This window comes from Pleuronectes platessa, chromosome 21 (assembly GCF_947347685.1).
Source record: "Pleuronectes platessa chromosome 21, fPlePla1.1, whole genome shotgun sequence".
NCBI classification, from domain to species: Eukaryota; Metazoa; Chordata; class Actinopteri; order Pleuronectiformes; family Pleuronectidae; genus Pleuronectes; species Pleuronectes platessa.
This window is the reverse complement of record NC_070646.1, coordinates 2,004,331-2,014,361: the sequence shown is the minus strand read 5'-3', so window position 1 is coordinate 2,014,361 and position 10,031 is coordinate 2,004,331. Positions and strand designations below refer to the sequence as shown.

The 10,031-nt window shown below is 44.4% G+C and overlaps 2 protein-coding genes across 2 annotated transcripts in view; one reads left to right on the top strand and one right to left on the bottom strand.

Moving 5' to 3' along the window:
* gucy2g (guanylate cyclase 2g) overlaps positions 1-4,704 on the top strand; it is an 8,943-nt gene extending 4,239 nt beyond the window's left edge. Inside the window, exons 8-21 of the mRNA XM_053414329.1 lie at positions 1-132; positions 243-383; positions 816-899; positions 1,087-1,191; positions 1,341-1,412; positions 1,748-1,904; positions 1,982-2,137; positions 2,296-2,473; positions 3,195-3,528; positions 3,618-3,792; positions 3,904-4,002; positions 4,212-4,303; positions 4,400-4,507; positions 4,609-4,704. The exon at positions 1-132 is cut by the window's left edge and continues 35 nt beyond it. Coding sequence (XP_053270304.1) covers positions 1-132; positions 243-383; positions 816-899; positions 1,087-1,191; positions 1,341-1,412; positions 1,748-1,904; positions 1,982-2,137; positions 2,296-2,473; positions 3,195-3,528; positions 3,618-3,792; positions 3,904-4,002; positions 4,212-4,303; positions 4,400-4,507; positions 4,609-4,704 — 1,929 coding nt within the window. The remainder of the gene's footprint in view (positions 133-242; positions 384-815; positions 900-1,086; positions 1,192-1,340; positions 1,413-1,747; positions 1,905-1,981; positions 2,138-2,295; positions 2,474-3,194; positions 3,529-3,617; positions 3,793-3,903; positions 4,003-4,211; positions 4,304-4,399; positions 4,508-4,608) is intronic.
* A 1,063-nt stretch (positions 4,705-5,767) lies between these two features.
* On the bottom strand, positions 5,768-8,725 carry tectb (tectorin beta). Its single transcript, XM_053414111.1, has 11 exons — positions 8,640-8,725; positions 8,475-8,550; positions 8,196-8,386; positions 7,767-7,918; positions 7,585-7,657; positions 7,332-7,435; positions 7,142-7,225; positions 6,902-7,064; positions 6,708-6,786; positions 6,380-6,412; positions 5,768-6,029 (listed from the first exon to the last, which is right to left on the bottom strand). The coding sequence occupies exons 2-11, from the start codon at positions 8,539-8,541 to the stop codon at positions 5,974-5,976; spliced, it is 1,002 nt and encodes a 333-aa protein (XP_053270086.1). The 5' UTR covers positions 8,542-8,550; positions 8,640-8,725; the 3' UTR covers positions 5,768-5,973.
* Positions 8,726-10,031: the final 1,306 nt, after the last annotated feature.

The following is a 10,031-nucleotide window of genomic DNA, read 5'->3' as shown; positions in this document are numbered from 1 at the left end:
GTCATCGGGGTTCTGGGAGTTCTGTGCATCGGGTTCCTCAGCCTGCAGAAGATCCGGCTCCAGACAAGGCTGGAGGACTCCTGCTGGTGGCTCATCGACTACAGCGACATCACCATCATCAGGGAGCTCTCTGTACGGGTATTAACTCGAGACGTGTCACTGGGTTCAGATCGAGGAAGAAGAAGAAAATGCCTGTTAGTGCGATTGTGTTTATGTTCGGTGTGTGTTTGTGGCTCCTCCAGGGAAATCAGTCTTTGTCCCTGACGACCTCGGGCAGCCAGAGTGGCAGCGGCGGCTCTAAATCCATTTTCTCTGGGAACAGCTACGGCCTGATGGACAAGACGGGGAGAGAACACATCTACACAACCATAGGGCTCTACCAGGTACCAGGTTGTTTTCAGAGTTTAAATCACAGAAGCACAAAAAAAGAAACAACTCTTCCTCTTCTCACTGAAAATCAGTGAGAAGAGGAAGAGTTGTTTCTGACGCCAGAAGTTTCTGGTCTGGATCTCTGGTTTCAGGTCTTCTTCAGTACAGCATGATGTTCTTTTTTAAATCAGGCTCCCATTGAGAATCAAATAGACGATAATTTTATGCCAATTTTAATAAACCCAGTTACCTGTTTATTGCTATAATGTGTAAAGCGGGAACATGCCTTTAAATAAGCACTGAAACGGGTTAATTTTGATATAAACAGCTCTAATCTATGGAACCTCTTCTTCCATTGTTGCAGAATAAAACTAAGTCCTGGTGTCTTCTTGTTAAATTACACCTCATCACTGTTTACTCTTATCTTGCTTTTCATTTCCATTCAGGGGAATCAAGTGGCCATCAAGTACATCAAGAACCCTGTGAGCTGTAATCTCCAGAAACCTTCAGTTATCAGAGAGTTCAGTGAGGTAAAGTTCCTCAGATCGCTCCAGAGCAAACATCACAAAACACATTATCTTCTCTTGTTTTTTTATATTCAGAAAACATAACTTAATGATAAATAAGCTCATTAAAATTATGTTGAAGACGAAACGAATCATAAGGTTTTAAAATATGCTTAGTTTGTGCCTAAGTGTTTGAATCTCTTCAAGACAGATGAAGGAGATGAAACACGAGAACCTGGTGCAGTTCTTCGGGGCGTGCATCGAGCCGCCCAACGTGTGCTTGATCATGCAGTACTGCAAGAAAGGCAGTCTGAAGGTCAGTGCTGCTTCATGTACCTGATACTACGTTGTTCAGATACTTTTGATATGAAAAAATCTGATTTTTGCACGACAGATGACAGAGAAATTCTTCTTTTATTCTTCAATAATCACATTTACTCTTTGGTTCTGCTCTGTTTCCTGCAGGATGTTTTAAAGACTTCAGATGTTGAGCTGGACGGGATGTTTAAACTCTCCTTTGCTTATGACATCGTAAATGTGAGTCTGGGTACTATGCAGTTTATTTAAAGTATTTCTATTTGTTAGCTTCTTGGACGTTTGAATACTTTCATTTGCACGATTCACAAATCTAAACTGGGCTGTGACTGGACTTCCTGAAGAACAACTATTTTGATGTATTCATATAAAATTTCTTGTTGAATAAATACATACATATGGAATGAAAATCAAAAAAATGTTTGAAAGTTTCATCAGATAAATAAAGTTCACTCGGTTAAATGACTAAAACAGACAAACCACAGTTTTTCCACAGGTTTTGACCAGTTTCTCTTCTTTTTCATGATAAAAATTTAATCTATTAATTTGTGAATCAGGGAATGGAGTTCATCCACAAGAGCAGCCTGCAGTTTCATGGGAACCTGAGGCCCAGCACGTGTCTGGTGGACAGTCGACTGCAGATCAAACTCTCCGGCTTCGGATTGTCGGAGTTTAAAAACAACATCATGCCAGTGGAGACAGTCAATTATGAAGGTCAGTGTGTGGAAGCACAGTTTCAAACCAAATGTATTCACGATCATCACAGCATGATTCCAACCTGTTGTCTGTAGAGATGTACTGGACCGCCCCCGAGCTCCTGATTCAAGTCGGCCTCCAGAGCAACGGGACGCCCAAAGGAGACGTCTACAGCTTCTCCATCATCATGTGGGAACTCATGTACAACTCAAAGACCGGTCCATACCCTGACGTCAACCTGGAGCCCAAAGGTGAGGCAGAGGTACTCGGATCAGGTTTAACAAACTCATTTCTTTATGTAATCCGGCTAAATATCAGAGAAACAAAGTAAAAACAAGCAGAAGAGGCAAAGACGAATGTTAACCACATCTATTACTCGCTTCAATTGCTGCTTCTTGATTTCCTTCAGAGATTATCATGCAGTTGCGGACGCCTTTCGAAGGGGAGCCCCTGAGACCATGGCTCTCTGACGAGCTGTGTGACGTGAGCATCAACTCACTGCTCCACGCCTGCTGGAGTGAGAACGCTGACCACCGACCTCCGTTTGGCTCCATACGCAGACAGCTGAGGGACACCAGCCCGGAGAGGTCACTCTTCAGATAGTAGTGTTTCTAATCCGCAACGTGCCTCATGAGAAATAGATCTCCAGGTCTTTGAAATCTGGTTACTGCTTTGACTTTACTTACAAGAAAGTTCAGAGACAGGATTTATCAAGTTTCTTCTTGTATCTGCTTAAAAAACTTGTTCCTTTGCCAATAGATTTCATTTCCACAGAATTTCATTGAACATTTTAAAGGAGACATATTTTGCCCATTTCACTACAGTTGATATAGTTCCTTGGGGTCTTAATGAAATGTCTGTAACATATTTTGGTCAAAATACCACAAGGATCATTTAAAACAGCACCTTTTTACCCTGTCTAAAACAGCCCTCCTCAGATTGACCTGTTTTGAGTGCCTAGCTCCCTAGGGGCTCCATCCGGCTAGCGTTAGCTTGCGAGCTAACCGGGCCGGTGGAGCCCGGCTAGCGTTAGCTTGTCCCAGGTCATGTAGCGAGATGCCCTACATGGGCATGGTGTGACTATGACGTTTATTTCACTCTAGCGTATCGTTTCTGACATAGAGGAACCACAACAAATCACGGGACTTGTTTTTTTCCAGAGTTTTTGGGACGGTAGATATGCCAGATACATAAATTAACGTGTAGAAGCAATACAAAAGTGGAATTTTCACAATATGTCCCCTTTAAGATTTCCCTGAAAACAAAATCGTCCAGAAAAGTGCTTATCGTGATTTTTCTGTGCTGCAGTCACACAAATATCCTGGACAACATGGTGGATAAGTTGGAGAAATATGCGAATCACTTGGAGGATGTGGTGGAGGAGAGGACCAATCAGCTGACGGCAGAGAAGGCCCGCGCAGACAAGCTTCTCTCCAGCATGTTGCCAAGGTACATTGCCGACCAGCTGATGGCCGGGAAGTCGGTGGCGCCGCAGAGCTACGAGATGGTCACCATCTTCTTCTCCGACATCGTGGGTTTCACCTCCATGTGCTCCGTCAGCTCCGCGATGGAGGTGGTCACGTTCCTCAACGACCTCTACAGCCTCTTCGATGACATCATCAAGATGTACGATGTCTACAAAGTGAGTGAAGGAAAACACTTTCTCTCTCTCAACACAATTTGTCTTGTCTTGTGTGAGATTCACTTTAAACGCCTTCGCATCTTTTCCAGGTGGAAACGATAGGCGATGCGTACATGGTGGCCAGCGGGCTGCCCATCAGCAACGGCTTCACGCACGCTTTGGAGATCTGCACGATGGCGCTGCACTTCCTGAGCGCCATCAAGGTCTTCAGGATCCATCACATGCCCACGGAGAGACTCGCCATCCGCGTCGGGATACACTCCGGTAAAAGACGGCGCCAACAGATTGATCCCCTGTCCGATAGACGATCGATCGATTGATTGATTGATTGATTGATTTAAAGATGCGTATTCAGCTGTGTTGTGGGTTTTGCAGGTCCAGTGGTTGCAGGAGTGGTCGGCACCACCATGCCTCGCTACTGTCTGTTTGGAGACACGGTGAACATGGCGTCTCGGATGGAGAGTAACAGCCTACGTGAGTGAACTGAGGGTTTATTATTATACTGAGTGATAATTGTTAATTATTTCTTTAATCTTCTTATTCACTCTCATATTGAAGCCGCTGCTTTTTGTTAAAAAGTTGCATATTGTTGCTTAAAACTCATTTATGATCTATTTAAGTTTGAAGCTTTCCTCAGTGCTCAGTGCTTTAATACATGTCTGTGCCCCCCCCCCCCCCCCCAGCCCTGATGATCCACATATCTCAGTGCACTGCAGACATCCTGTTCCAGGTGGGGTCGTTTGAGATGGAGGAAAGAGGAGAAATCGAGATGAAGGTGAGTCCCAGTCGGAGGCTGCACATCGAGTCGAGGCTGAGGACGGGACCACCTGTTGTGTTTCACATGAGTTTCACCAGTTTGTGTCCATGACAGGGAAAAGGCTGTCACAAGACCTACTGGCTGCTGAGCAAGAAGGACTTTGACCCTCCTCTCTTCGCTCATGGCTCTCCACCAGCTGAGGGTTTCAAACTACACACCGAGGTACAGTGACAGAGCAAACACAAACCAGAGAGGCACACATTGCACTGCTGTACTCGATGTAAACCTGTGTTTTGACCTGTTTTCGATCTTCTCTGCTGAAGAAACCATGTGTGACCAGGTCCACTGAGAAGAGGGTCCACAAGATCCTGAACAAAGCTCACATGACGGACGTCGAGACTCCCACGGTGCACATCTGAGGAACGAGCCGAGGTTCCGACCAGGATTTGGAGACATTTTGAAGGAATGTCCGGAAATGAGGATCCCATAGGTCTCACTTGCAAACGAGAGTGTTTCCTCCACTTGTGAAGAGGACGGGAGAGAGAAGGTGGAGCGAGACTGAAACGCTGAGGTCGTGGGAAGCAAACCGAGCCTGGGTCACAGAACTCGTAGCTTCACACTCGAGTGGAAGATGATTTATGATCTCGTTTCTATGGGTAAAGTTACACATCTACCCTTTCACATAGGATCATTTAATGTCATGCTACTATAAGTAGACTACTTACGCAATTTGTAAGGTAACCAAAAAGCACGAAGTCGAGCCGTTTTAATGCAACTTTGTGATAATATCCATCATCCACTTCAGCACAGTTTCAGTTTAGCCCACTTCTACATCCACTAAAGAAACAATTTCATTTTTCCAAGTCCTGATTCTTATGATAATGTGCATTTATGACTTTTTTCTCCATATATGATGACTTTAATCGTAGTTTGGAAACCACAGACGATGAATTCTTGTTTATTGATGTGAGCCAAACGTATCTAAAAACATTTCACAACTGAGTTCATACGTCCATCAATCAAGTCACATTAAATTCAATCAAGCCAGATTAAACTGCACTCACACATACACATCAATCCTCTCAATATGGCTGTTTGTTTTCATCAAGATTCATAAATTATTCTGTCGGAAATGAGTCAAAATGTCAACAAATAAAAAACCCACATGTCACATTGTTAAAGAAAGTGATATTAAAACTTTCCCTTTGTCTGGATCTAACCCAAAATGTAAAGTTTTCTTTTCCAGACCAATACATTTCTTGATAATCTGTTCAGTACTTCTTTACTTAATCCTGTTGACCATGAAAGACACAACAATACAAATACACAGAGATACATAACCCATTCAGGTACATCCAATTTTTCTACCATCATTTGATTGGTTGTTGTTGTGTTGAACTGGTGACAGGGTGAAACTAAAACAAAAATCACTTATGGAACTTGTTTTAATTTCCACTTCATCTTTATTGGAAAGCAGTAAAATCATGTATATGAAACTCAAACGTTAAATCCACAGTATCAATAAATGTGTTAATTACAAAAAATACCTGTGAGATTATGAGAAATGTCCTTTTGAGAGTGTGGGAGGAATGTGATCATCTGCTCCCTGAGTCCCGGGTATGTTTGGGTTTATGGAAATGAATATTGTACAGATGAGTAATTAAGTTTTCACTTCATAATTAGTCAGTTTAGTGAAAACAACAGGAGTTTATCAGGAGCAGCAGCAGGATGAGGAGCGATGAGCCTGTGTGGAGAAGGAGGAAGAAAATAAATACAATAAAACCCTCACGACTGAAAGATGAGACTGACTTGAAAATGGTTTTCGTATCCGGGGGAAGTTTGGGATTGTTTCTGGGAAGCGGGAGAAAATAAAGAAAATGTCGTCCATCTGTATCTGGAGTTTATGGATCAGCAGCAGTTTTCAAAGTTTTGTGTTTCAGAGAAAAACTCAAACACACTAGTAACAATCGATCCCATATATTCAGAAAACATATTGACATGTCTGAATAAAATAAAAACGATCATAGGGGACTTATACTTTCATTTCATGCTACATATGGTTCTGAACTTAGAGAGTTAATAACATTTTATTACCTGGTTTGTGTCCGTTATTGGAAGATGCATAACCTGTCGAGCGATAACGACAATGATCATCACGGTACACACATTCAAACATCACAGCATCTTAGCAATGGTAGCTAATTATATAGCATTTTGCATTTTGCATAATTACAATAGTACCCCTTGTTGTGACCGTGGACCACCAAAATCTGATCAGGTCATCCTTGATACCAACTGATCGTTTGTACCATATTGTAGGAAACTCCCTCTAGGCCTTTTTGAGGTATCGTGTTCACAACACTGGGACGGATGGACGGACAACCTGAGAACACGAAGCCTCCGGCCACATGTGGGACTGTACCTTTAATTTGAAACTCAGCCGTGAGGATCCCCCCACTCGGATCTGCCTCAGCTGACAGACTTCTCGCAGAGCAGGGGGTCTTCAGGAGATAAACACAGGCTTTAGTTCAACTTGCTTTTCTCAAGACGGCAGACCAAAGGTTTTGCAGTATTTTAATGTTTAATATCATAAAGTTTAAATAGTTCTGTTCTCACCGGCTGACAGACGAGCCTCTCGGCATCACACACGTGCACCTCGCAGTGCAGCCACACGGTGGAAACCTTCTCCAGCCGTTGGAAGCGGAAGGAGTTGAACTTGAACGTGGAGCGGCTGTCTTTGGCATTCTCAAAAATAGTCACAGTGTTGTCGGAGGAGCAGCTGCAGGGGAAATACTTCAACTATTACCACGAGGAGGTGGAATCTTAACTGTCTCTGAAGTTGATTTATCGAACTACCTGTTGATGATGAGACTCCACCTCTTCCTGTCTGTCGAGTACGGGCTCGGAGTGGCCCAGCAGTTGTTTATCACAACTTTGAATCTGAGTGTTAGACCACAAACATGGATTAGAAATTTGGGAACATCTAACCAATCCAAAATTAATAAGAATTAAAGTTATGAAAACATAATGAGAATATCTGGAAAACCTGTTGCTGAGTCCTTTTGCCTCAATCCCGATAAAAACTTCAGAGCCGATCTCAGAAGTGTCGATCACATAGGGAGCGTCCTTGGAGTACAGGAACTTTGAATTCTAGAAAGGAAAAAGTTAGTATCTCATCCATCTCCACTTGTCTTGACCAAAACATACCCACACATCAAATAGTCTAAATATATCAGGACCTCATTAAACAGGTCGGCAAAGGCTTCCACTGGAGGAAGAGCCTCTGAGCAGCTACTCACCGTGAACACGCTCATAGACAACTGAGATCTAAAAGTGCCTAAACTCCCGTTGTTGACATAAACTGTAGCCACTCTGGAAAAAGCAAAGGGTTTAGTAAAAACGCTGCAAGTCATTGGGTCAGAATGCACACGTGGTGCACATGGTGTCTGCGGCCGCCCCCCCGCCCCGGGCCGATGCTTACCTCTGGCTGAAGACGGCGTTATTCACCAGGTAGGCGGCTCGGTACATGCAGCTGAAGGTGTAGTTGACCGGCTGGTTCCTGACCGTGAGGGAAGTGTCGTTGGACACGATGGAGTTGTAGAAGATGTACTTTGGGTCTTTGCCGGGCATGTACTGAGGAGGACAGTGGTTCAGATCATCAGAGGGAATAGTTTTGAATTCAAATAACATTTATGTGTAGCTTTTACTGAGCAACAGCGCCCCCTGCAGCCTCATATTAATTCAGCCGGGCCTATCAGTGTGTTGAGTGGAGCTTTGACCCAACTGGACAGTGGACGGCAGGTATCTCAAAACATGGCGGCAGCAGATTGTCGTTTCCACTGGAGGTTAATAGAGAAATCTATTCTTTGCTCGGGTGGATTGACCCTTAGACGCCCGGTGGCCGTCTCACCTCGGACTGGGTGCCGCAGTACGAGTGGTTTTTAGGTGTTAGGTCCGAGATGATGAAGCGGAAGTAGCCCGGGCTGTGTACTCCAGTGTAGCAGATGCCTCCCAGGGATAGCTGCTCAATCTCCCAGCCGTACGGGCATTCTGGGACATTGGCAATGATGGCGTTGGGGAAACAGGACACCATGACATAGTCTGAAACGAGACACAGATGTAGATCTTTACTCTCCTCACTCTTAAAGGTTTTTCCAGCTAACGTATATTTGAACAACCGGGTTGTTACCTGCTTTCTGGGGCGGGCAGGTCCACGCAACAGGCAACAGCATCAGCAGTACACGAAGAGAGGCCATAGTGAGACGCTGCAGGGAAAAGAATTAGGAAACATCTCAGGATATAAGCCGATAACTAACTATGACCCTGTGTCATAAATCTGTCATGAATAACTCACCTGTGTGCAGAAGCAGGTTTCGTCTGATATCAGAGGATCGTCATGGTTCTTCAGGTCAGCAGCACTCACATCACGACAACTTGACGGGGGATTATATACCATCATCCCCCCCCCCCCCCCCCCCATTCAGTCAACTCCACCTTCCCCCCCACCCCTGGTTTAAGAGCTCTATTGTGGGGCCGTTCACAAAAGCTCTCTGTGCTCCTCAGACATTGACTTTCAAATGAAGCAGGGTCTCACAGGATCAGCACTCAGGAGCTTAAATCACCTCCTCTAGATACGAGCATTGAGACAAATCAATGGAGACGATACAGTTATGACTTGAAGGTTGGCAGTGAAGGTATCTCAATAGCAACACCATCGAGGTAGAGTAATACATGAAAGTTTGCACAAGTAGTTAGTCTGCACAAATCCCTGGTTGGAACCATTATGTCTTTGGCAAACTCTGGGATATTTACCCAGTTTCCAGTTTGAGGACGGAGCCTGAGGTCGGCCCAGACACAGACCACCCGGCCCGCTCTCTCTGTCCAACAGGACAAAATGTTCAGGAACAGAAAACTGTTTATGAGGCTGAATAGTGCAAACAGACGAGTACGGATAGCATCAAAATGTGATGCTATCTCAGATGAAAGCACAAACTCGTAACTTGTGTTGCAGATGATGGCAGCACGCAGTAAAATAAGCTTTCTCACAGTCTGGTGCCATTAGATATCAAAATGTTTGTGGCTTTAGGTTTCAGCCGAGAGCTTGTCCCATTCTTTCTGCTTTTAAAGTGAATTTGAAATCTGGATCGACTTTTAAACTGAGCTCAAGGGGAAAAGAACAACCACATTTAATTGAAATCGCACTAATGAAGTTGTTTCTATTATTTACACAAAGTTCACGGCATCGAATAGCTCCCGTCTCGGAGATAAAGGTGTAAAACGATAGCGAGGAGGTTAGACACTAAACTCCTTCACAGCACTAGTCACCCAGCAAGTGAAGGGACCAGCTCCAGGTGATTAGCATCCCAATGGAGCGCCAGGGGGATTCGTAAGGGGCAGGCCGAGGAAGATACCAATCTAAGAAGGGGTCAGGGGACCGGTAGCCTTACAGCATCTGCCGGCCGTAACAATCAGGACTCGCCGGATTCCTCCAGGTTATGTAACGACAGGCTGCAATCTGAGAGACGTGTTCGGAGGGAGATGGAGTCTGTCGGTCAGAGAGAAACACTGCATCTGAAATCCTTCCTCTGAGGTCAGAGGGTTCATGTAAACCTCAAAGCTGAATAACAGAGGCTGTGTGGTTTCAGTTCTTAAAGTGACAAACCTCAGAGAAGAGGTGTTTGTCCCTGTATTACAAATTTGAAAACCTAAATTTACTTTTTCATTATTCGTACAGAAGCTCCGTGTG

Excerpts from the sequence above, each read along its gene's own strand:
- tectb (XM_053414111.1), bottom strand. The coding sequence starts at position 8,541 with ATGGCCTCTCTTCGTGTACTGCTGATGCTGTTGCCTGTTGCGTGGACC. Across the intron at positions 6,787-6,901 it reads AGAGGCTCGTCTGTCAGCCG|ACCCCCTGCTCTGCGAGAAG; the intron begins GTGAGAACAGAA and ends TATCTCCTGAAG. Across the intron at positions 6,413-6,707 it reads GGCTGAGTTTCAAATTAAAG|GTTATGCATCTTCCAATAAC; the intron begins GTACAGTCCCAC and ends ATCGCTCGACAG.